Source organism: Acomys minous, assembly GCF_964271855.1.
Source record: "Acomys minous genome assembly, chromosome: 11".
In the NCBI taxonomy this organism is placed as follows: Eukaryota; Metazoa; Chordata; class Mammalia; order Rodentia; family Muridae; genus Acomys; species Acomys minous.
This window is the reverse complement of record NC_140492.1, coordinates 21,020,937-21,045,880: the sequence shown is the minus strand read 5'-3', so window position 1 is coordinate 21,045,880 and position 24,944 is coordinate 21,020,937. Positions and strand designations below refer to the sequence as shown.

General features: G+C 37.5%; 1 protein-coding gene and 1 long non-coding RNA gene across 2 annotated transcripts in view; one reads left to right on the top strand and one right to left on the bottom strand.

Moving 5' to 3' along the window:
* LOC311608401 (SAM domain-containing protein SAMSN-1) overlaps positions 1-4,464 on the bottom strand; it is a 49,032-nt gene extending 44,568 nt beyond the window's left edge. Inside the window, exon 1 of the mRNA XM_084800847.1 lies at positions 4,294-4,464. Coding sequence (XP_084656973.1) covers positions 4,294-4,350 — 57 coding nt within the window. The 5' untranslated portion in view covers positions 4,351-4,464. The remainder of the gene's footprint in view (positions 1-4,293) is intronic.
* The window catches only part of LOC311608403, a 201,330-nt gene that overhangs the window by 127,793 nt on the left and 48,593 nt on the right, over positions 1-24,944 (top strand). The gene's annotated exons all lie outside the window — the stretch shown is intronic.

Here is a 24,944-nt window from a genome sequence, read left to right as displayed (position 1 = left end):
CTAACAAGTTTTTTCACCTGGAACAAAGGTTGACCATGAGAGAGTAAGCTCTCTAGGGATCTGGGCACAATCCTGGGCATATTGGAGTTGTTCTTTAATGCTCAAGAATTAACTGAAAAATGGATTTAAACACAGACACACACACACACACACACACACACACCTTGCTACCAAGAATCATAGTGAATAGAGAGCCGACTCCATTGGAAAGCTTACCAAAGAAGTAATATGCAAGGCTTCACTTTTAGCATTAGATAATGATTTGTTTAAAACCATTTGGCATTCAGAGAAAAAAAATGCACTCAATTCTAATTGCTGAAAGTTAGACAGATGCAGTACCTGGAGAGATTTCATGGATACAATTCCTGAATTTAGTTGAAGGAAAAGAGAATCACTAAATTGCTTTTAAAAGTACAAAAGTTTCTAAGGACGTGGTCTTCCTGGTGCCTTTAAATTTCATCTGTTAAGACAAACAGTGGCAGGCCTTACGGAGTCATTAAGACATCCAGTATTATAACAGTGGAAATTATATATGTTTTTCATATGATGCATTTTTATCTATGTGTCTTTGGTTATGGAGATTGACTTTTGTTAATATACATGATCTTTTGAGTGCCTTTGCTCTTTCATTCATGAGGCTAGATAAGAGTTGTTCTCTCACAGAGTTGTAACAAATATTAGAATAGAAAAATCCATGTAGAGCAACTGTTACGTAAGAAAAAGAGGCAGCAAAAATAAACATTAGGTAAACACGAGAAAAAGTATACCTTATTATCTGGTCACTTATAGATCGGATGAGCAATATAGAGAAAAAGGGTTGTGAGTCTGCATGTGGAATATGTTTTTATATCTCTAAAGTCACTGTCAGCGTTGAGTGCTAGTGCGAAAACAGTCAAAATAAAACTCAAGAAGGAACATGTGGTCTATAAAGCACGATTATTTTTACCTAAACTAAATGTAGAATGCTTAGCCATCATTCATCAGGTTTCATTTTTAATTGGAAATTACCTATATGGCAGAACGAGTTTTGGGGCATGCTAACCTTGTAAGCATTTATTAACCTCTCATTCTTGGTAGCTACCTATTTTATAATAGGTCTTCATATACTCTTAGGGACCCAAAATCTTTGGTTTCTGACTCCTAACCTATACTTTTATATGTTTCATAACATATTTTAATGATAGTCATCTTACATATAAGCTACTTAAATAAAATAAACTTTAGCCAAAGAAGCATTATAGAGCTTTACATCGTAAATGACAAAATAAGATACGGCATAACTATAGTTTGGCTTTAAAGTTTTACTCATTGATATATATTGTTAAGTATTATAATCAAAAGAAAACAAGTCATTATTTTATATGTAGCATTCTCTAAAAATCTATTGCTATACATTAGATTTCTGAATTTTTTAGTGTCATGACTATAGAATCTATTAGAAAATGCTAATAACAAAGTGTATTTCTCCACCTTTATTTTTAGCTGATATATAATAAAATGCAAATTGTGCATATGTCTGTGCCATTTGATGACTTGATACATGTGTATCAGACATGTCTTTTTTTTCTCAACCATTTATCAGCTTATTTCTTCTGTGTGTGTTTCTGTGTGGGCACATGTGAGTGCACTGTTACATGAAGGTGTATGTGTGTGTGGAGGCCACTGGACACATTCCTCCTCGGGCGCTGTCTGACTCGGTATTTGAAACAGTGGCTCTCAGTACTTGAGTCTTGCCAGCTGTCTGGCCAACATACTCCAGTCTGTCTGTGCCTGTATCTGCCTCTCCAGTTCTGGGATTACTGGCACAGACACCACACTGTCCTTTTTTACATAGATTAGGATGAAAAAAATGAGGTTATCCTGCTTGTGTAGAAATTAATTTATAGAGTGAGATGTCCTCTCTAACTTATTACTTTATTAGAAGATGCTAGATTTTAATTACATATAGTTATATTATACAATTGCATTCCAGAACTTCTTACTCCCAGCAAATTCAGGACCCACTGGTATTCTATTTAAATAAAAGGTGTATTAGGTTTTTTTTTTTTAAGGCAACATTAAGTATACTAGGTTTTTCCTGTGTATATGATGCTGGAGAATTAAACCTATGGACACAGTAGATGTTACACTACCTAGCTACATTAACAACCCTAAATTTATAGATTTAAAATGTACCAGATGGTGAGATAACATTTCCCTCTTTTTTGACATCTCAATAGAAAAACAGGAAATCCCCTTCATACTTTTGAGAGCACAGCACAAAGACTGAAGGCCTGTGGGTCAGGATATGGAAAATCTTATCTGATAGATAATCAGTATAAAGAGTAACATCCTGTGCTTCAGGCCAGTCTCTTGGTAGCTCTATTGTGTCTTTCCAGACAGACACCACACTCTCTCCTGAAATGTGGAACAATTTGTATTCCTTCAATGAGTCATCTGTGTAGGGATCAGGATAGAATATATTCTTACTATCCCCTATGGATTACACTCTTTATTCCTAAAATACACAAAAGTTTTTATGGTAAAATAAATATTAATTGGTAGGAGTTGTTTCTAAGACATAGTAATTGGAAGGAATAGTGGCTTCATAGTAAAAAAGTTTAAATCCATTTCTGCCTGCAATGTGACTGATTTCTGTGGTATATTTTATTCACGGGTGCATCAGTATATTTTTACTTTATATATGTAGAAGTCAATAAGATGACAATAGTTCAAATATGTTGTAGTAATTACAGTAATTAATCTCATTGCAAAATTATAAATGATCATTTGAAGACAGCTTAGCAACATGAATACACTGATAACACACTGTGCAATACAGTCCTCATGACATCGTCAAATGTCTTATTTGAAACATTTTGAATAAAATTACTGTTTCATTTTATTTTTTGGACTCTCTTCCAAAGCTATTGTCAACTGAATATTTCATTTACTCATAGGTATTTTACATAAAAGTAATAATCATATGAAGAAGCATAAGTGATGCTTTCAAAGATCTTTTTTTTATATTTTGGGATGTGTTGCTTTGAATTTTCACTTTAGGAGTAAAAGACAGAAATTGCAACATGTTATCATGCTATACTTTTATAAGATGCTTGTCTAACCTTCATTTTATTTTTGTACTAGAAAAAATTAGTATTGACATCATCTAATCTTAGTTTCTTACATTTGGAAATAATTTATTCTCATTTTATTTAAGATATTTTGGAGAGGATTTCAAAGCATTGAGCACTGTTCTTTGTCACTGAACTTCAAAAGGAAAATCAATTCCCAAACAATTTCTCTGACAATGAAAAATAAAAGCTGTTAACAAAATATCAACTCTTTAAAAACATTGACAATCAACTACTATTTATCTCACAAGCAATAAAAAGATTGAACTTTAGAAACCTTAGGAATGTATAAATAGGGCAGAAAATTTTTGATATCAAGTTTCATACAAAAGAAATGAATGTTACCGGTCAAACTAGTCTAGTGTTCTGTAATAAAATGCAGACGTGGCTTTTACTATATTATTTTAGTGGCAGCTGTTACCAAGAGAAAGAATAAAAGAACATTCTACGTAAGACTGGCTTATCAAATTTACTAACTTATAGATTTTGTTGCTTCTCATAACAGGACATAAATCTTTCTCTAGGGACAATGTAAAACTGTATGTCTACAACAAGATATCATAGTTTAACATTCAAAGTACAAAAAGAAAAAAATCAACCAAAAACTTCACCATTTTACAGTCTTCTTACAATTATGTATGTTAAATGTCTAAAATGTAACAGATAAAATAATTCCCTCAGAACACTGGTAAGACACTGAACAACCAAGGAATGAAAAATGTACAGAGAATTCACGATATTAATGGTTAAGTAGAGATCACCAAACAGATTTCTATAAAGATATATGAACCCAATCTAAGCTGTCAATATAAAGGGTTGAATCAAATACACCATTGTGAAGACAATAATTTCCCGTTGGCTTCTAACTCTGGCATGTAAATTCTTCCGTATGTATTTTGATGCACTCAGCTGTCTACCTGAATTAACTTAGAAGTAAGAGAGAAAATTCATGTGTCTTCTATGTAGTTGGGGGGATGGTGTAGGGTTGCGCGTGTGTGTTTTGTTGTGGTGTGTATGTTACCAATGTGTACGATGTTTGAAAATGTGTTCGAGTGGGTTTGTATGTGTGTGTTTGTGTGTGTGGGGGGGTATATATATAGTGTGTGTGGTATGCATTTGTGTGTATGTGTGCTAGTAAGAACGGTTGGCTTATTTATCAATGTTAGAAATATCTCCTTACCTTCGGTTTTTGTTGTTTCTCTTTCTCTGAGGCATTGGATGGTTTCCTCCTTAGCATTTTGAGTTCAGGCCACCTCTAGTAAGTACAGTTTCTGCTGTCACAGAGACAACTGAAAACAGGCAGCAGTTGCTTTCTGTGATGAGCTCTATCTGATAGCTCTGAGGCCCGTGATGTGACACTTCCTCCTTTGGTCAGGATGTGACTTCAGTGTCTGCTTGGCTAAAGGTTTCTTTTTTTTTTCCCCCTGTCCTACCTTACCGTAATTATTTGGTAACTCTTTACTGTCTTCTTGGTGTTATATTCTATGGTATAATTCCTATCTCATAACTTTGACATGCCTACAGTAATTATTAAGGATATAATGATTTGAAAAGCAAAACTTATTTCTCAGTTTATATAAAAATGAAAGAATTTAACATATTAATAGGACGGTACAAGAGGAAAATATCTGAACTAATAACTGAAATCAGACAAATTTTTGTGGATTTTCACTATTGAAAATTAGAGATGATTTAGAGAACTCAACTTTATATTTTTATAATTTTTATTCTTTTAGGTTACAATATGATTAGTTCATTTCCCTTCTTTACTTTCCTCCTCCCAGACTTTCCCTTGCACCTCGCCTTGCTCCCTTTCAATTTCATTGCCTATTTTTCTTTAATATGACATATGTTTTTGTCTTTCTAGGTATATAATTTTACATTTATAAATAAAGATCAATTTGTAGTTTAATAAGATTAATCCTTCCTAAAGCTATCATAATATGGAAGATAGATTAAATTTACTAACTCTAAATAGGAATATAACTCCAGAGATTAATAATTAGGCATAGGTAATTTTTTATATTAAAATTTATTTATTTATTTACTTTACATACTGATTGCAGCCTCTTTCTTGTTCTCCTAGTCTCCTCTGGAACACCCTTTCCCCATTCTGTTCCTTTTCCTCAGAGAAGGGGGAAGCCCCCATAGGTACCAACCCACCTTGGCACATTAATACTCTGCAAAACTAGGCGCATCCTGTCCCCCTGAGGTGAGACAAGGCAGCCCAGTTAGGAGAACAGGATCCAAAGGAAGGCATTAGACTTGGAGAGGGCCCCACTCCAGAGGGGATCCACATGAAGACCAAGCTACACATCTGCTACATCAATACAGGTATCCTAGGACCAGTCCCTGCATGCTCTTTGGGTGGTGGTTCAGTCTCTGTGAGTCCCCATGTACCCAGGTTAGTTAACTCTGTAAGTCTTCTTGTAGTGTACTTGACTCCTCTGGCTTCTTCAATCATTCCTGCAACTCTTCCATGTGACTCCCCGAGCTCTGTCTGATGTTTGGCTGTGGGTCTCTGCATCTGTTTCCATCAGCTGCTGGGTGAAGCCTCTCAGAGGAGTTATGCTAAGCTCCTGTCTACAAGCATGGCAGAGTAACAGTAGTACTGTCAGGGATTGGTTCTCTCCCATGGGATGAGTCTCAAGTAAGGCCAGTCTTTGGCCATTCATGGGTAATGTTTAAAAAGCAAGTGTCTTCTTGTTATAAGCCCTTGATTGGAAAATGAACCACTTCCTGCTACATAGTATAACTCTGTGTTCTGATAATTCCTGGTAAGTAGATGACGTAACTGACTGATCAGTGTTACCTTCAGATAAGCCACCCAGTGTCTACTAACTGGGCTTACAACAGCACCAATATATCTTAAATGTTTTATTAAAAGCCAGATCCAGATATCCAGAAGTAAAAGAAGCTGGTGCTTTCTTGCAAGATGAGGCCTTATCAGGAGTACATCTGTCTGCAGAGTGTTTCAAATGTTACTTTTACTTTAAGGGTCTGCTTCAAGACAAGTAATAGTTTCTGCTCAATAACTTTGTAGGTTAAAAACAGTAGTGCCGTCTCATCAGGCAGTGCTGCTCAAGGCACCACAGATAGCTCTGTCCCCTCTTGACAATTTTACTTCCTACCTCTGTACCTTCCTCCCTAAAATCCAGGTGAAAATCACTTAAGAAATATAAAACTTATGTGCTATAGCAAACCTTTTCACTAACAATAAAATTATATTTTATTCACTACAGTAGAATTGGTTAAATCACTGATGGGGACTATAGTTAAGTTAATAAACATACACAGTTATTGGCAGCAGAGGTATTTTGAGAACTAAGAGATTAGTATTTTCAATATACTGATAGGGGAATAACACCAGAAGATCTGAAAACCCTGAGGCTGGGTAATTCCCTAGAAGTGTGCCTTTCTGTAAACTTTCTGGGTGAGTCTCAGTTAACCTAAGGAAATAAACTATCCCATCATCTAAGAAATTGAAAGTCATGAAAAAAATACTTTCTTAGCTGAAACATTTGTGTTCCTTATGTTGTTTTCCCATTTCTCTGTCTACTGGTTAGACATTTAGTTCAGTAGTAGCTACTTGATCACTTAAGTGAGAAGGATATTGATGGTACCTATACATGAGAGTTTCACTAAAACTAAAGACTTATACCAATATAGGCCACATTTACACAATATCACTTAGAATAGTTTTACATCAAAAACTATTTGTGGCTACTAAATGAACATCAAGTATCCAATAGTTATATTTAGAGTACTTTTATAGTTTACAGTTTTCTGATGACAACTAAAATACAGTGAATAATCACATCCCTGGTACCCACATTTGTGTGTGTGTGTGTGTGTGTGTGTGTGTGTGTGTGTGTGTGTGTGTGTTTACAGTTTAAATGGAGTTATACAACATGTAAAAATAATGTTCTCCCAAAGAAAAAGTCATAGACACATAACTGAGACCTCCATGGCAGTCATAGGAAACATCCTTTGAGTTCTTGATTTGTAGTGATGGCTTACTCTCAGAGCCTCGTAGAACAATACATGCTATTACCATTGTCTTTGGCTTCTCCCCAGAGCTCAATTGTAATACCATATTGATGAAGATTCTACACCTTGCAGACACAGGGCCTAGATGTATCAAGCTGGAACACACCTGGGTCCTCAGCCCTGAGGATTAGCTCCCATAGTACCAGGAGGGGCTTATGCAAGCTTCGGACAGTTAGTTGCCCAGAAAAAAATGCCCAGTAGTCCAACAGAAGCACAACACTGGACTTAAGGTCAGTCCAGTGGAGGAAATCCACACATGGTCCTGCAAACATAGCCAAGTGCCTGTGGCTGGAGAGTTCGTGGATCCTAGAGAAGAACCTAATATTGTCATTTTCCTAAACTGAAATGATTTCTAACTATAGTCAAAATACTTATTCTTATGCACAAAGTGTAGCTTTCACCTCCCATCAAAAAGCTTCATTTTGTAGTAGATGATGGCTACTACAAAGAGCCACAACTGATAAAAATGTAAAGAATAAGTGATTGTGGGATGGCTAATCCTAATCGGTACATCAGCAATGCAGCATCTGTACCTAGAGTTCAGAAACATAGTAGAAGATAGGCAAATATTATAAGAGCCAGAAGGCCAGAACACTTACTGGAAGATGTAGGTATATACATATATACATTTATATCATATGCATACATATATACATATATATATAGGTATGTACACATGTATATACGTTGGACTTAAGAAACACACACATATATTTTATATATATATATATATATATGTGTGTGTGTGTGTTTTCTTCCTTTAGGGACATTGTTTTTGGCAGGTGATCCATGTGCTTGCATACACAATAACTGGACTCAGTAGATTATAAAAAAGATAAAAAAGACATGGAGTTGGGAGGGATACCTGTTCCAGATTTCGGAGGAGGTGAAAAGGGGAGTCAGGAATATATGCTAATCAAGATTGATCATATGCACATATGAAATTATTGGGATATCAATAGCATTATTTCATAGTAAACAATATTGTACTTAAGAATTCCATAGAAACATCTGTTTATACTTCTAGGTATTTGACCTATTACCATAAGGAGTATATATGAAAGAAGTGACTCCAGTTTATTAATTTAGAGAAAATGCTCTCTGACAATTAAAAGATAAGATGTTTGGACTCCTATTACACTATAACCATGTTACAGTCCTTGCTATTTAGAAGATATCATGTAAGACATGTTTTCATTAAACTACTAGTATTTTAGGGAACTCTGCAATTTAGAAACTGGACCCCAAATGGTCCAGTAAGTTCAGAAGTCAATGGTACAGCAATACGAAGGTGGAGGATCAACACTGACCACACCTAACTGCCAGTCATGACTTGAGTCAGCCACTGGGCCACGTGTTGCTTCAGATATGTGCGAAAGAAGGAAATTGCAAAAGCGTCCCCTTGTTAGTTTGCTTTTCACATCTACCTCAATGACTCTATCACGCACGCAGGACGAAACAAGTATGGGATGGGGTGTACATGACCACTTCCTACTTTGTGTCATGGACAGTGAGTCAAAATCTTCAGGAAATTGCAGTGAAGCAAGAAAGTGAGGTGTATATTTTGGAAAAGTGAAGTGAGGTTTATGTAGTTGTTTTATTGATCCGCCAATCATGTATTCAGTCACCACTGAAGTCAGTTCATAATTGGCAGAAAAGTAGTTACCATGGAAAATTTCTGTCTGACAGATGTGATCTGAAGATACTGAGATGGCTGAGGACTTCTGTCAACATCACTGCCTTTACCATTTGAGGTAAAGAGTAAAATTAACTAGAAGTATCTTGTTGATTCCAGTTTACATTTTTTGTAAAATTTATGAATGTTTTTTTAAAAATTAAATCCTGTAGAGTTGATCTAAACACCCCACAGTGCCTTGATGATTGTGTATGCTTGGGTATATAGAGACATATGCTTCTATACTTTGCCAAGACAACGGTGTCTCAGGCCACTCTTAGAAACAGAATAACCCTGCTTGCTGGCCGAGTCTCAGTTGCTTGTTAAGTGGGGACACAGGGAAGTATCTTTCAAGAACTTTGTCATCCTGGACTCCATCTCAGAAAGTCACAATGTAAAATAGACTACGAGAGAGAGAGAGAGAGAGAGAGAGAGAGAGAGAGAGAGAGAGAGAGAGAGAGAGAGATTATTCCATTAAAATCTCCTTTCATTCTGGCAAGAGGTGTTAAATTCCACCTGTCTGTAACCTAGAGAAAGAGCAGACACGCACCCTGAGGTACTCCTGGAACCTGCCTCTGCCTGGCTCCCTGAGACTTTGTACTTTTTCTTGCTCTGAGGGATGGGGTCATTTAACCATTCCCTGGGAGTCCCTGATGATTAATTCTGTCTTTCAGACTTTCTGAAGTCCTTTCAAGCTTACATTTGAAACCAAAATCTTAATTTCGTCTATGGTGACTGCTTTACCTGAGATCTGTGCCATATTTCTTATAGATGCGCAGATAGGGAGGGCCTAGGCCCACTCCTCCTATCTAGTTTGGAATGTTACGGTAGAATCTTGATCAGTTTTACCTTGTACAAACAGAGTGACAGAGGTAGATCTTGGTACTGACCATTCAGGATGGTAGATTTTATTTTATTTTTTTAGGATTTTTTTTACTTTATTAATTTATTCAGATTACAACTCAATTGTTATCCCATCACTTTTATTCTCCTGTTCCTCCCTCCCTTCTGCTTTCATCCTATTCCCCTCCCCCAGGTCTATGACCGAGGGGGATCTCCTCCCCTTCTATATGGTCATAGGCTATCAAGTTTCATCTTGGTAGCCTGCTTATTCTTTCTTTGAGTGCCATCAGGCCTCCCCACCAAGAGGAGGTGGTCAAATATGGGGCACCAGAGTTCACAGCAGAATCAGTCTCCCCTCTCCACTTAACTGTGGAGAACATTGGCTAGATCAGAGTATGGGTTTGATGCTTACTACTTGTCCTTGGTTAGTGCAATAGTTTGATCAGACCGCCCTGGGCCCTGATCCACCCGTCATGATGTTCTTCTTGTAGGTTTCTAGGACCCTCTGGGTCCTTCTATTTTCCCATTTCCTATAATTGTCTTACCTAGAGTCCCAGTGGCATATCCTCACATCTATCCCAATCTCCTAGTAAGTGAAGACTTTCATGGGACATGCGTTTTGGGCTAGAACCCACTGATAAGTGAGCCTTTCTGGTTCTGGGTTAACTCCCTCAGTATGACCATTTCTAGTTCCATTCATCTGTTCACAAATTTCAGGAAATCCTTCTTTTTAATAGTTGAGTGGTATTCCATAGTGTAAATGAACCACAGGTGTTTTTTTTTTTAAATCCATTCTTCAACTAAGGAGCATTTAGGCTGTTTCCAGGTTCTGGCTATTATGAATAAGGTTGCTATGAACATGGTTAAGCATATGTCCTTGTTGTGTGGTGGAGATCTTCACCAACCCTGCATCTGACAAAGGTCTAATATCCAATATATATATAAAACTCAAGAAATTAAACACCACCAAACCAAATAACCCAATTGAGAAATGGGGCTGAGAACTAAACAGAGAATTCTCAACAGAGGAATATCAAATGGCTGACAAACACTTAGAGAAACGCTCAGCGTCTTTAGTCATCAGAGAAATGCAAATCAAAACAACTCTGAGATTCCATCTTACACCCATCAGAATGGCTAAGATCAAAAATTCAAGTGACACCACATGCTGGCGAGGATGTGGAGAAAGAGAAACACTCATTGCTGGTGGGAATGCAAACTTGTACAAATACTTTGGGAATCTGTCTGGCGCTTTCTCAGAAAACTGGGAATGCATCTACCTCAAGACCCAGCTATTCCACTCTTTAGAATATACCTAGAAAAGGATGGCAGGTTTTAAAAACCTAAGCAGTTAATTTTCCTGGCAATTCCACTTCCAAAGAAGTGCATCACGTTGAGATGGATGTATATAGAAATTCTAGCTGTGTATTAATGAACAACAAATTTATTTAACTCCTTTCCTTTGTTCTTAATTTAAACTCCATTAAAAATTGCACCAGCTTCACAGGAGTTAAAAATGTGTACAGGGAAGACACCAATTCCATTTAGACTCCCATTTCAAGACCCTTTGTGGCTGTATCTCTTATACACAATTTATTTCATGAAGTGAATTTCACTTAAAGCACCCTTGTGTTTGTGTATAAGTGGGCATGTGTGTCTGTCTGTGTGTTTATATAGATGTGAAAAAGAAGTTCACTCTTGCACTCAAAATGACACAGATGGTCCCAGAGGCTTTGAATAATTGCAGAAGCATCTTGGAGACAGACTTGCCCTGCAATATTATTTCTTATTTTAAATTTCTTTTTTCTTTTCTTTCTTTCTTTGTTGTTGTTGTTGTTGTTAAGGATAGCTTAAAATTTTTGTTTTGTTTTTTAGTACATCTTCTTTTCCTTTATTTATTTAATGACTTTACAGTCTGACCCCAGCCTCCTCCCTCCCTTCCTCGCAGTTTCATCCTCAAGCCCCTCCCTGCATCCCCCTCTTTCTTCTCAGAGAAAAAGAGGCCCCCAAGGTGTATCAACCCACTCTGGTAGCTCAAGTCTCACAACTAAACTTATCCTTTCCCATTGAGGCCTGACAAAGCAGCCCAACTAGGGGAAAGAGATCCAAGGCAGACAGCAGAGTCAGAAACAGCCCCTGCTCCCACTATTAGGGAACATACATGACCAAGCTGCACATTTCCTACATAAGTGTTAGGGTGGTCTAGGTTCAGTCCATGAAAGCTCTTTGGTGGGTGGTTCAGTCTCTGTGAGGCCCCATGGACCTAGGCTAAGTGACTCTCTAGGTCTTCTTCTGGTGTCCTTGGCCTCTCTGGCTCCCTCTATCCTTTCCTCCACTCTTCCACAACTCTCCCAGAGCACTTTCTAAGAGGTTTCACCCAGCACCTAATGGAAACAGATGCAGATACCACAGCCAAATGATAGGCCAAGCTTGGCAGTCTTATTTTAAATTTCTAAAGAGAAACATGCAGTAGAAGATACTGTTGTCTTGGTTGTAGAATATGGTGAGAATTTATAATGAGCTAAGTGTCCAGAGAATCCCACAGATTGAAACTCACTTGAAAGAGACAGAGAACTTCTAGTTCACATTTATGCATGGAGGATGCTTGAGAAGCAGGCTAAGGGAGACTTGGAAAATAGAAAGAGAGGACAAGTATAAAAGGGTCTGAATAAATTAGAAGAGCCGATAAGCTAATGCATGGCTATAAGTCACTCTGATTAATTCAATAAATTAAAAATGCATACTTGCTATGAAATTTCAACTCATATAAACATGGTCTAGTGGTTCCCATAATAAAGATAAGCTTTATCCATGTGTGATTAAAATTATGGTATTCAAGAATTCACCTCATCCTCAAATTTAATAATAGTTATGAAGTGATTATAATTTTAGGTGCTTATTATATGTCAAGAAGTATGTTGTGTGGTTTGTTTGTATTTTCCATGCAATCTTTACAGGTTCTCTGGGGTTCATTCTAATGTGATCATCTTAGAAGTGCTGAAGTCAGGATTCAACCCAAAGCCACAGCACCTACACATCACTCTATGTCATAACTGCCCTAGCACACTAAGAGAACCTGGTGGGGAATGGCTGTGATTTATGCGGTAGTTGGGGTCAGGAATGGTGAGGGTAGTTTGGGAGGATAATGCTCAGCTGTTTGGGGTAGCTGTAGAGAAAATCAATTCAAGAGTGTCTTAAAAATATGAAGACAGGGCTATCTTTCAATTCAATTTTTTGTTGTTGTAGATTTTATCACTACTCAGTGCTAATTTTAATTATATCATATCCATCTTCTCTAATTTTGTGCTCAAACAAATTAATGTGTTGTGGGTAAGAATACCACTCAATAGTCCCTATACTTTGTAAAAATTCTTTCAGTTTTGAAGATCTCCCATGTTGTAGTCTGAATGTCTGTAATCTGTAGAACTCCAGAATTTATATGTTAAAATCTTCAATAGAGTTGTGGAGAGGGATTTCTATATACTAGTGTTGGGAACATAAATTGGACAGCTACCATGAAAAACATAATGTAGATTCCTTCAGCAACAAAAACAACAACAACAGACAAGTCATAAAGAAGAATGAAACCTGTTCATCATCCAGGAAAATACTTGCAACTGGAAGACAATATGTTCTATAAACTACATCAGGCTCAAAAAGGTAAATATCTAAAACTTAGAATGAAGTGACTTGAAAACAGAACAGATTAAGGAAGGGCTTAAAAGAGGTGGGAAGAGAAGAGCATATTTGGTAGAGTATCTCTCTTGAAATAGTAACAACTTATGCAAAAGAAAACAGCCACAGAAAAAGAGAGCCAGTGATTCTCTAACTGGACAACCAGAAAAAAGAAATGAAACACTATTTAACTCAGCCATAAACATTATTCTTTTCACAATGATACATGTATATATATGCATACATTTATTGCATATATATTGACTGATGATTTAACTAAATAGTTATGCGATCTGAAGAAAGACAAGAGCACACAGTCCTCAAGGACAAAAACAAGGATCAATATATATTGCCTAATACATAAATCAAAAAAGAATATACCTATCAGTTTGAAAATTGTGTGCAAACAGGCATTTAAAAAAGTTTTAGTACAACAGGGATCAGAAAAAGAACTGAAGGATGAAGCTTGAGAGGAAGTAAAGGAGCTTGTGGCTTTAACTCTTTGGATGTAAGCATTTTCAATTTTGCTGAGCTAAAAATAGTGTTTAAAAGTGTAGGACAGACAATATTACAGAGGTATGAAAATGAGTACGGTCATTATTTGGACATAATGTTAAGGCAAGTGAAATATGAAAATCAAGATTCATGACTAAGGAAATAACAAGCACTTTTACAGACAGAAATTGGGACACTGCTAGTCCACATGAAGGAAAAAAATGGAATAGACTGAAGACAGTATCAGCTTTACATATAGACCACAGACCTCATCAGATGTCAGTCCATTCCAGCTGCTATAACAAAATGCCATGAGCTGACAGTTTCTAAACAAGAAAAATTGACTTCTCACAGTCCTGTAGACCAGGAAGTTCAAGATCAAGGTAGCACTAGAAAGTGTTGGACATGACCATTTCAAAACCCTCTCACCTACCCCTCCTCACTCTCCTTTAAATTTATGGCCTCTTTTCCCACTAATTGTTATTGACTATATACATGTTCCTAAAATTAACCTTCTCCATCTGTACAACGTGAGTTGCATGTGTTTTCAGGGCTGACTGTTTGGTGTGCTATTCCCTGGAGAAGATGCCCTCTCGTGCTCCCAGCTTTCCTCAGTAGCCTACAGTTCTTCGCTCAGGCTTGGGGGTCTTTGAGGGTGTTCTCTGTACACTGTGGCATGTCCATGGCTGTCATCCTTTTTTACTTCAGGTTTAGTCATGTCAGTGAGACCATATGTGTGTAGCTTTGATATTACCATGAGAAATAATCTCAGAGCAAACTCCCCAATCCTCTGACTCTTACAGTCTTTCTCTCTCTCCTCCTTAATGTTCCCTAACCCTTCAGTGTGCAAGTGTTTTGTAATTGTATCCATTGAGACTGGGCTCCACAATGTTATACCGATTTTGGGTGTGGTCTTCGTTTGTTGCAAAGTGATGTTTCCTTAATGAGGGATGAAGGCTACACTTGCTTGTAGCTTTAAGGGCAAGTCTTCCTTCTTCACATCTCTCTATTATCCATTCCTGAAGATGGATCTCCTAGATTGATCTTTTCATGTTTACTACATTTTTCTGTATTCATTTCTTCGACTTTTTGTCCTACATTCTGGGAAAGTTTTATTACTCTTTCCACTAATTGTTATTATAAATAATTTTCTTTAACTATTATAATTTTAGTTTGCAATAGCTCTGGTTGTTTTCTTTACACCCAATTATATTCTTGCAAGAGGTAATGAAATAAAATTGTCAAGAAATCATATTTTAACTATCCAGTATTAGTATGTTGTTCTTTGTTTACTTGATAATCTTTTTCATAAAATGAGAATTACTGTAATGGTTACATACATTGAGTTGTTACAAATATGCAATAAATCACTCATAACATTACAAAACAAGTAGCTGACATTAAATAAACACTAGATAATAACCACAAGAATAGTGGAAATGCTCTCTTGGTTTTACTCTTTTCTACTTTCTGTCTTCATTTCTTTCCTATTTTTCCCTTTTTATTTTGGTTTCCAGGTTTCATCTTCAAGACTACCAAAAAACAGGGCAAAGGAGGGAACGTGAAGTTACAAGTAAGGGGATAACAATCGGGATGTAATCTGAACAAATTATTTTTTTAATTAATTTATTCATATTACATCTCAGTTGTTAGCCCATCCCATGTATCCTCCCATTCCCCCCTTCCTCCCACTTCCCCCCTACTCCCCTCCCCTCCCCTATGTCTGTGTCTGAGGGGGACCTTCTCCCCCTGTATATGCTCATAGGGTATCAAGTCTCTCCTTGGTGACCTATTATCTTTCCTCTGAGTGCCACCAGGCATCTCCATCCAAGGAACATGTTCAAATATGGGGCACCAGAGTTTCTGTGAAAGTTAGATCTCCTTCTCCACTCAACAATGGAGAACAAATTATTAAAAGAAAAACTGTCTATTTACTGGTAGCTGTTGATACATAACTAAATTAAAGCACAGAGAAGCCAACAGAAAGCATTATAAAGATGGTATGTGATGGTCAGAATTATGTGCCACTCTGACAGAATCTGAAAGCATTAGGAGAAATGCCTCTGGCCATGTTTGTGGAGGATTGCTTGATTTTGGTAATTGATTAGTGAAGACTTGTCTCAGTTGTCGGTTCTACCATCCTTGGGACATCATGGATGGCTTACTTAGGAAAGACAAGCTGATTCCTAATTTTCCTTCACTGAGCTCTTCTTCCGCTTGGATATAAGGTGACCATCTGATTCCAGCTCCTGCTAACTTGAGCTCCCCACTGTGCAGGACTATAGACTTGTGAGCTAATATAAACCCATGCTTAAGTTGTTTCATTCCAAGTGTTTATCCTAGCAACAAAAAATATCAAGACAGTGTGCTTTCCATGTCATGAGGAAAAGGTTATCAGTTTCTGGGGTTCTTTTCTTTCTCACCTTACAGGCTCTGAAAAAAAAACTAACCACCCTTCTGGGGCTTTGGAAAGAGAGACTCTCCCTCAGAGCTTCACAAATACCAAGGCGCCCAGGGACTCCCAGGACCAAGCTGAGTCATTTGTCGCATTACAACATCCTTCTTCTAGTTTCACTTCCATCACTGTGATAAAACACCCTACAAAAGCAACAGAGTTTGTGGATGGGGAGGAGGCTCAGTAGTTAAGAGTGATTACAGCTTTTCCACAGGATTTGAGTTGGGGTCCCAGGACCTATGTCTGGTGGCTCACAGCTACCAGTAACTCTAGTCCCAGAGAATCCAGAATGTTTTGAATTCCAGGGACATTGGTGCACACATGACATACACTTGCCTAGAAATACATACATGTAAAGTAAAATAGATCTTTTTTTAAGTAACTGTTGGGAGAAAGGAGTTTACCTCTCTTACAATTCCAGGCTACAGTACATCCCCGAGGGGCCGCTAAGGCAGGGACTTAAGCAGGCATTCACATCACATCCACACCAAAGCACAAAAAGGCTCAAATGTACCTGTGCTTCTTTCTGGCTGTTTTCTGCTCAGCTAACATTTCACTCTTACACAGTCTAGAGCCCTACTCACGAAATGCTGTTTCCCACAATGGGATGGGTCCTATTACGGTCTATGAACAAAACAGTCCCTCACAGTGATGGCGACAGGCCAACATGGTGTAGGCAGTTTCTCACTGAGATTCTCCTTCTAGGTAGTATCATGTTGACTAAAACTAACTAGTACATGCATCTGGTATCAGAGTCTGCACCTGCCACTTTTCTCAACCTTTATGTCCCTCCAATCACCCTGAAACACTGACTGAGTTCTTTCCTCCTGTCCATTTTCCAAATTGTCTTGTCTCTTTGGGGTTACAACTTTTTGATAAATAATGTAGTGAATACATTATAGCATTCATCATATTTGCAACAGGAAAATCCCATTGGTTCATAGTTTCAGAGTTTTCAGTCTAGTTGGTTCTGTTGCTTTCGGCCTCTGGTGACACAGTACATCAAGGTAAGATCACACTCACTTCATGGCAGTCAAGAACAGAGAGACAGACAGAGAGAGAGAGAGACAGAGAGACAGAGAGACAGAGACAGAGACAGAGTCAGAGAGAGACAGAGAGAGGAAGCAGAATACACAATCCTAATATTCCTTTCAAGAGCCCACTTCCAATGACCTCACATCCTTCTAGTAGGTCCCGTCTTCTAAAGGTTCCACCATCCACCATCACCACACACTGGGACCAAGGTGTCAACTTATGATCCTTCAAATAATATTTGAATTAAACTATTGGTAAATAAAATCTCATTTTGACAGGTCTATGCTGTTACTTGTGTTGTCACTGGCATCTTTACTCAGCCTTTGAAACATTGACTTATTTGTAAAGCTCCTAATTGTACAAACTATGTCGCTAATTACAGAACATGATTCTGATCCTTCTACCCTGTAATTTTCAAAGCTAACATAATGCTATGACTCTGTAGGAGAAGACAGGACTCCAGGGTAAAGCTTTTCCCTGGAAGGGCATCCTCGTATTCTAACTCTCCTTATTCTATATGCTCAGAGCCCCCTTCTGGTTTTTAAATGAGCATGTTTTATATTTAATAGTATGCAAATACAGTTTTAAATAAAGCCATATGTATTAAAATTATCACTTACATTTTAAGAATCTGAGGAGATGTCTGCTCAAGGCAGGAAACAGTGGTTGCATCAGTGGATTGTTACATGATGTAGCACAGTCAGTTTACAATCCGTGGATCTAAGTGGTCAAGTGTGGAGTAAAACTCTGCAGATTATCTTAACATTGGTCATTCATGCCTTGAGATGTATTATTTCTTGAAACTTTTAAGACTGTCAGAATGTGAGAAACTCTCAGATTCTTTGAGCACAGTATAACTTTAAGGTTATTCATACTTTTCCAAAGACTAGCTTATTATTTATAGACCTGAACATCAGAATGGCTGGGGTCATCACACTGGCAGAGGGAACTAAACATTGTTTTATTTTCCTACAGCTTGAGTCTGTTTACATGTTAACAGGTTATAGATACTGAATCACTGTGAAGAACTATGCAAATGTTCCTTAAAATTTGGTTGGAAACATTTGTTCCAACATTTAAACTTTCACAATAAAAAAGGGTATACATTGGGACAAAATTCTGATCATTAGAAGTGTTGTTTGCAATGCTGAGAAAATATAAACAGGAGAGCTGATCTTAAGAAAGTTCTTAAGAGCATTTATTTATTTATTTATTTATTTAGAGAGAGAAAGAGTGTTGTGTAACATTTGTGTTCAGATACCTGCTGAAGCCATAGGCTTCTCTTTACAGTTAAAACAACATCTTCCAAGATGCTCCGTCTCTTCTTTCTCAAAAAGTAAGACACCTGAGCAGGCACGTTTTTATCACAAAGATTTGAAAATAACCTTTAAAGTAATAATAATATAATTTAGTATCGTTCAAACCATATGGCTGAAAGGACCATCTGATCATACCATAATTGTGACAGTGGAAACATTTGGTAAAACAAAACAAATCAAAACCTTTTAAAATTCAGCCTTATTCTGAAAGTATGAAGTTCGTTATTTAAGTCCCCTGCTAAGTTAGTACTTTGTTCCTCAGAATCACAAGGGGGAGATAGGCTCCACTGATCAATAGAGTGTGATTTCCTGTCTACCTTCTGAAGAAAAAAATGTAATTAATAAAATATTGCTGAAGAGATATATCTGTCCTTCCTTTCCTTAGAAAAGCAATTTTTAAACAGGAAGAGGAAGATCATTTTTAACTCCTTTCTATCTTTGTTCATCAGAGATTTATGGCAATTTCATGGGTGTTCCAAATTTTTTTCAGACCTTATCACTTGAGACTACACGGTAGTTGTAAACGATAGATGACAATGGTGTAAGCCAGTTATGAAAGGATCCCTATCATACTTGTGCCCTCGCCTCTTTCTACAATACAGCTAGAAGGTGAATCTACGTATGTGGTCCAGTAACAACATGACATACAGACCTGTGGATGTTTTTGGTGAAAAAAAAAATAGTCACCACAGCAAAAACTAAAACTTTATCATGCCTTGCACACAAAGAGGCTTCACTTAATTAGAATGCCTCTTTTACCTTTGACTGAGAAGGGAGACACAGTCTATCTTTAACAAAATGGGCACATTATATGTAAGTACACACTGCTGCTCCCCAACAGAGACAAAATGAAGATTCCACATAAAGTGTAAAGTGCAACGAAGCTCAGCGCCTCCCCTCCAAAGCCTTCTGGATTTCTTCTTCTAAAACACTTGTGCCTGTCATTTATAGGAAGGCAAATTCTAATGATCATTTACAGGACTTTATTACTACATACGTGCAACTCATCTATGTTTCTCTCTCATAAGAAAAAAATGTCCCTGACAGCTATATTTGTGAGAAAGGAACATTTGATTTTCATTATCAAGTGAGTTAGTCAGATGAATCAAACAGCCAAGTTACCATTTGTATCCAGCAGCCCAAGACAAACAATCAATGAAAAAGAAAATCCAGTTGGATCGGAATCAGACTCTCTGTGCTATTTGAGGGTGGAGAATTCTGAGCACTTTCAGTGCTCTTACAGTGAGCTGCAAGTCAACGAGTCCTCTGTGGAAAAGCTTCACTTGGAAATTCTGCATCTCCTGTGCTATTCATCCATGGAGGACTTCTGAGGTGGCCAAAGTGATGGGATTTTGTAGAACTAATGCAGCTTTGAGGTCAGACATGTTGTGTGAACTTGGGACCACTGCATGTTCGTTATCGCTAACTCTTGTTATTGGTACAGAGGTGAACTATTTCCTTGTGAGACTAAGGTTGGCATTACGCCACACAGTATGCACACAATTTCTGATGTGAGGAATGCCTTAGGAAATTGAATTCCATCCTCTGCAACAGTACCAACCATGACATTCCTAGGACATGGGCCCCGCTCCTCTTCCAGGATGTGGTCACAATGTCACACTACTCTCTGGCAATGCGTTCCACCTGACTTCCAAAGCCAGAATGCGTATCTTTGCTGCTACCCTGATATTCTTTCCTTGTCACATGTTGACATGATATTTGACTATGCTGTTTATTCCCAGCCAGGGGAAATTTCTACAGGGGGAGTCAGTTCTGCTTTCACTTACATTTTATGTTAGCATTTAATTGTGGGTTTGTGGCTGAACTTCGTTTCCACAGCCCTTGCCCTAACTCAGAAAGCCTTAATGGCAGGCTCTCTCCTGTCTCTGTACTGTCCTCCTTTCCCAGGTCTGATTGTGTGTATTTCTCTTTGTGTGCTCAGACAACCATTCTTTTCTGTCTTATCTGGCCCCTACTTAAAGTTGAAATGTTTCCTTTGTACTTTGGACAAGTCTGGATGCTTGTTAGCAGCAAGTCACTGTTCATTTGTTGCCTCCACCTGGGACCGTCTTCAGGCAGTCCTGTGGATGCTTAATGGTCCTTGTTTTGTTGTTGCTGTTTTGTTTTGTTTTTATCAGTTACCTGGAAAGCAGAATATAGGCTTGTTGTTTGCATTGTCATTCAGCCGGGGGCAGAGATCCTGGTTCAGGTTGTGTTCCCTGAAGGAAACTCTTCCCCATAGGTGCGCATGCTTCCAGACATCTTCCTACACTGACAAGCACTATGATGAAAACCTCAGAATCCAAAGCCTTCCAGGGTGAAAGGGATGTGCCAGGTAGAGTAACTGCTGGATATGATGAGAAAAAGATACTGAAAATTTAGTGAGACACAGACCAGGAACCATTTGAAAAAAAATATTTTCTGTTTTATGGAGAAATCCATAATAGATATTTTTTCCTAATGATGATAATGATACATTATTGATTCATGTAACACTCTCTCTCAAGGCTCTCATACCTTTTTACATATATTATTTCCCCCTCACAGCCTTCCTGTGAAGTACTTATGCTGATGTTATGCATATGGGCACCTGACCACGGCATTTCCCTTTCTTTCAAGTCAGCTCCTGATTCCAGGATTTCTGATTCCTGAGCCTCTAGGTCTCCTGCAAAGCATTCCCAGAAACAAAGTCACTTCTTCCCCAGTGATGGATGTTAACAAGTTCCATCTCCAAGTACATGGCCCTCTAATCTTTGAATACTGGATCATGTCTTGAGTCTTCAAACAGTATTTTGTGGAGATGGTGTTTTGGAAAACTGGTTCTTCTTCTTCTTCTTCTTCTTCTTCTTCTTCTTCTTCTTCTTCTTCTTCTTCTTCTTTCCTTTCTTTCTTTTTTTCAAAACAGTGTTTCACTGTGTAGACTTGGCTATCCTGCACTCCCTTTGTAGACCAAGCTATCTTCCAACACTCAGGAGCCTTCTTTTTTTTTTTTTTTTTTTAGGAGAAAAGAAACAATGTGATTAGAACCTATGGAGAAGCATGGACTGGTGGTTTTAGAATTCACAATCCACTCAGTAATTATGTCATATTGTATACAGATCCAGTTTCTTCATTTCAGCTGCCCAAAATCATCTCTGCTGGAGATTTGTATTGAACAATCTCTTCAGTAATGGCATGGGCATGACACCAAGTTGGAGACTTCAGAAGTCTATGGCTGCCTAGTAAGCTTTTTCTATGTCTTGAACTGGGGACCCCTCAGCAGAACCCAATTACACAAGTAACACATTCCCTCTGGAATCTGTGTGACAAGCTTGTCATGTCCAAAAATTTGTGGGAGGACCTTACTTTCTTATTTAAAATATACTGGCTGTCTACACTTGCTTTAACACTTGACCAGGATATTCCAAGGATAGGTTGCTGTGTGCATTGCCTTTTAAATGTTAGAATTTAGTAGGAAGCTGGGCTACTGACACAGTAAATGACAAGGCAAGTGCATTCACTTTCACTTAGTGAGAGAACAGGGAAAAAGAGTTAATATGTTAGAAAGGTAGGGAAGTGTTTCGCTAATAAGGCAACGCATGATGAAATATTATGTAAAATAGGAATTTACCATATATCTAGAGATGAAAGAAAAGGAACATGCAATTTAACAGCGAACAGAGAATATGATACAATTAGACATTGGAGTGAGAGGCACGGTCTGGGCAAGGGAAATAATTTCTTAAAGCAAAAGTGTGTTAAAGGAAAATGAAGGCTTTAGAAGATGCTAACTAAAGTCTGATTAAGTGGGAATAGTATGTTTAGATTGTAACCATTAAAGCACTATAGTTAGGCCTGGGGCTTGGAGAGATGTCTCAGTAGTAAAGAGCACTTGTTCATCTTACAGAAGACTCAGGTTCCATTCCCAACCCACATGCTGGCTCAGAATCTTTGATAATGCTAGTTTAGGATGTAAGACGCCCTCTTTTCACCTTCGTGGACACTGGTGTGCATGGCGCAAGACGTGCACTAAGACAAAACAATACACATGAAATTCAAAAATCTTTAAAAATAACAAAAGAAAAACTAATATACTAATATACTGAATAATATAGTAACTAAACAAATATACTGAACTGATTGTCCTCACCTCCAGGTTCTCATAATGTGACTTTCTAGGGAAATAAGTTGTTGCAAATTCAATTAATACAAGCTTATAGTGAAGTAGATTCAGCCAATCATCCAACAGGACTAGAACCTTTTAATGTGGTGGTGGGGGGGGGTGCAGTGGGAAGTATCTGGACCAACATAGGGGGAAAGCTGAAAAGCAACACCTACCCAGAGATATCCATGTAAAGACAAGTGATAAAGCTAGAGTTAGGTTACCACAGCTGAAGCTGTGTTGAACTTCTAGAAGCTGTGAATGACAAGGAAAGTTGGCAATTCCTTGGAATAGGGAAGGATCTGGGCAACATCCTTGATTTTGAACTTATTGCCTGAAGAATATATGAAACCGTGTCGTTCTTTCTTATAAGCCAATTGGTGTGTACTGTTTTGCTAGGATCATTCTAAGAAACTGATGTGATGGACTAAATTGCGCAGGTGGGAACGCATTTGGAACATACATCTGTGTAGCGTTGGGCGTTATTGAAGAAGGATAGGGACATAGTCACAATAAAGTGATGGGCATAAAGTGCTGGTGACCGTGGAACATACACCCTGAGGAAACATGGACCCCTCTTCCAGTTTGCAAGGGTTTCAAGACTTACTAATCACTATGCTTCCTCAACATCTCTTCATCTGCAAGAGAAACAAGCAAGAAGGAGAAAAGTTCACCCTTTTCTTTGCATATGTTGTCCAAAATGCCATCTCCAAGCTTTATGCTATTGCATGGATAAAGAAAAAAGGAATGCATTGAAATTAAGTCTTCCCAGAGTACCTCATTTAGTGATGGGAATGTCACAATGAAAAATGAGAGTACTAATCCTATGATGTAGACATTAAAATTATTTTGATATTGATATTTTGATGTTGATAAAAATAATTCAGTTGAGACCTTATAACCATGAAATAAAATTCACCTTCCAGTAGCAAGCCATTTGAGTTCCCAGAATTGTTTTTCTTGATATTTATCCTAATTGAAGAAAGTGATTTATATACATATCTTAACATTTCCATTCCTATGCAAGCAAAAAGCCCAAGAAGCATGATATAACTAGGATCAATACTCAGAATACTGGATTACAGTTGTTATTTCTGCTGGTTTTATTTTCTCAAACGTCATAAATTGCAAGAGTTCGGAGTTTTATTGCAGGTGCATGGCTTCTTTCTAATTTGGACAGGTTGTGTTCAAATTATAGCATTCCTCAGGCTTTATACTCTGGTATGATCTTGAATCTGAATAGTTAAATAGGTCCATTTGAAAGGCAGAAAACTTAAATATGTTTTCAATATATCAACAACATAAAACGCATCCACACACTCTTTATAAGTGAGAGATTCTTACTACAGTGACAGAATTTACTGAAGGGATATAACCCACTGCAAGCACTTTTTTCACATTCTTCAATTGTATTATAACTTCCTGACAAACAACAAGCTATACTTATGAACACCAAGAATTTAATTAATATGCACTATGTTTTCAAGGTACCATACATCTCCTTTACTATATTTATATAGCTAATAGTAATATAAAATATTTTGTGGTATACAACATGTAAATATAAAGGGAATTTATAATTGAATAACATTGAAATAAAAACTTGCCAATATTTCTGTTTGTTTTAAACATGAAATGTATGATAAAAGAAGTCTAAAAATCAATACAATTATTCAATAAAGACTCTTCTAGACATGAAAAGAAAACCTGGTGTGAAAGTTGTAGTACTCAGATCTGTCTTTAAACGAGTACATGAAATCATAAAATTTATCTGGAAACATTTTGGGTCATAAAGAAAGTAAAGAAGCTGGAGGGTTTTTTCCTGGGAAAGACTGACTTTTGCATCTAATGTGTGTGGGTGGGGTGCCCATCTTGATCACTGATGGCACAGAGTAAATTGATGGAGATCCAAATTGAAAGCACACAACAAAAGACAGAAGCTTATATACATTCAGCAATTTCCCCAAAGATCAAGCTGTATGGTTGCTCATTGCTTGTGACCATGTTTTCACAAAAGTTTCTCTGGTTCAGCTGAAGTTATGAGGTAGTCAAGGGAGATCCCCTCCATTTCTGTAAGAAATTATTTACTTTACACTGAGCATAGCAATTAAGTTTGCTAATTACATTAAGTGAAACATATCCA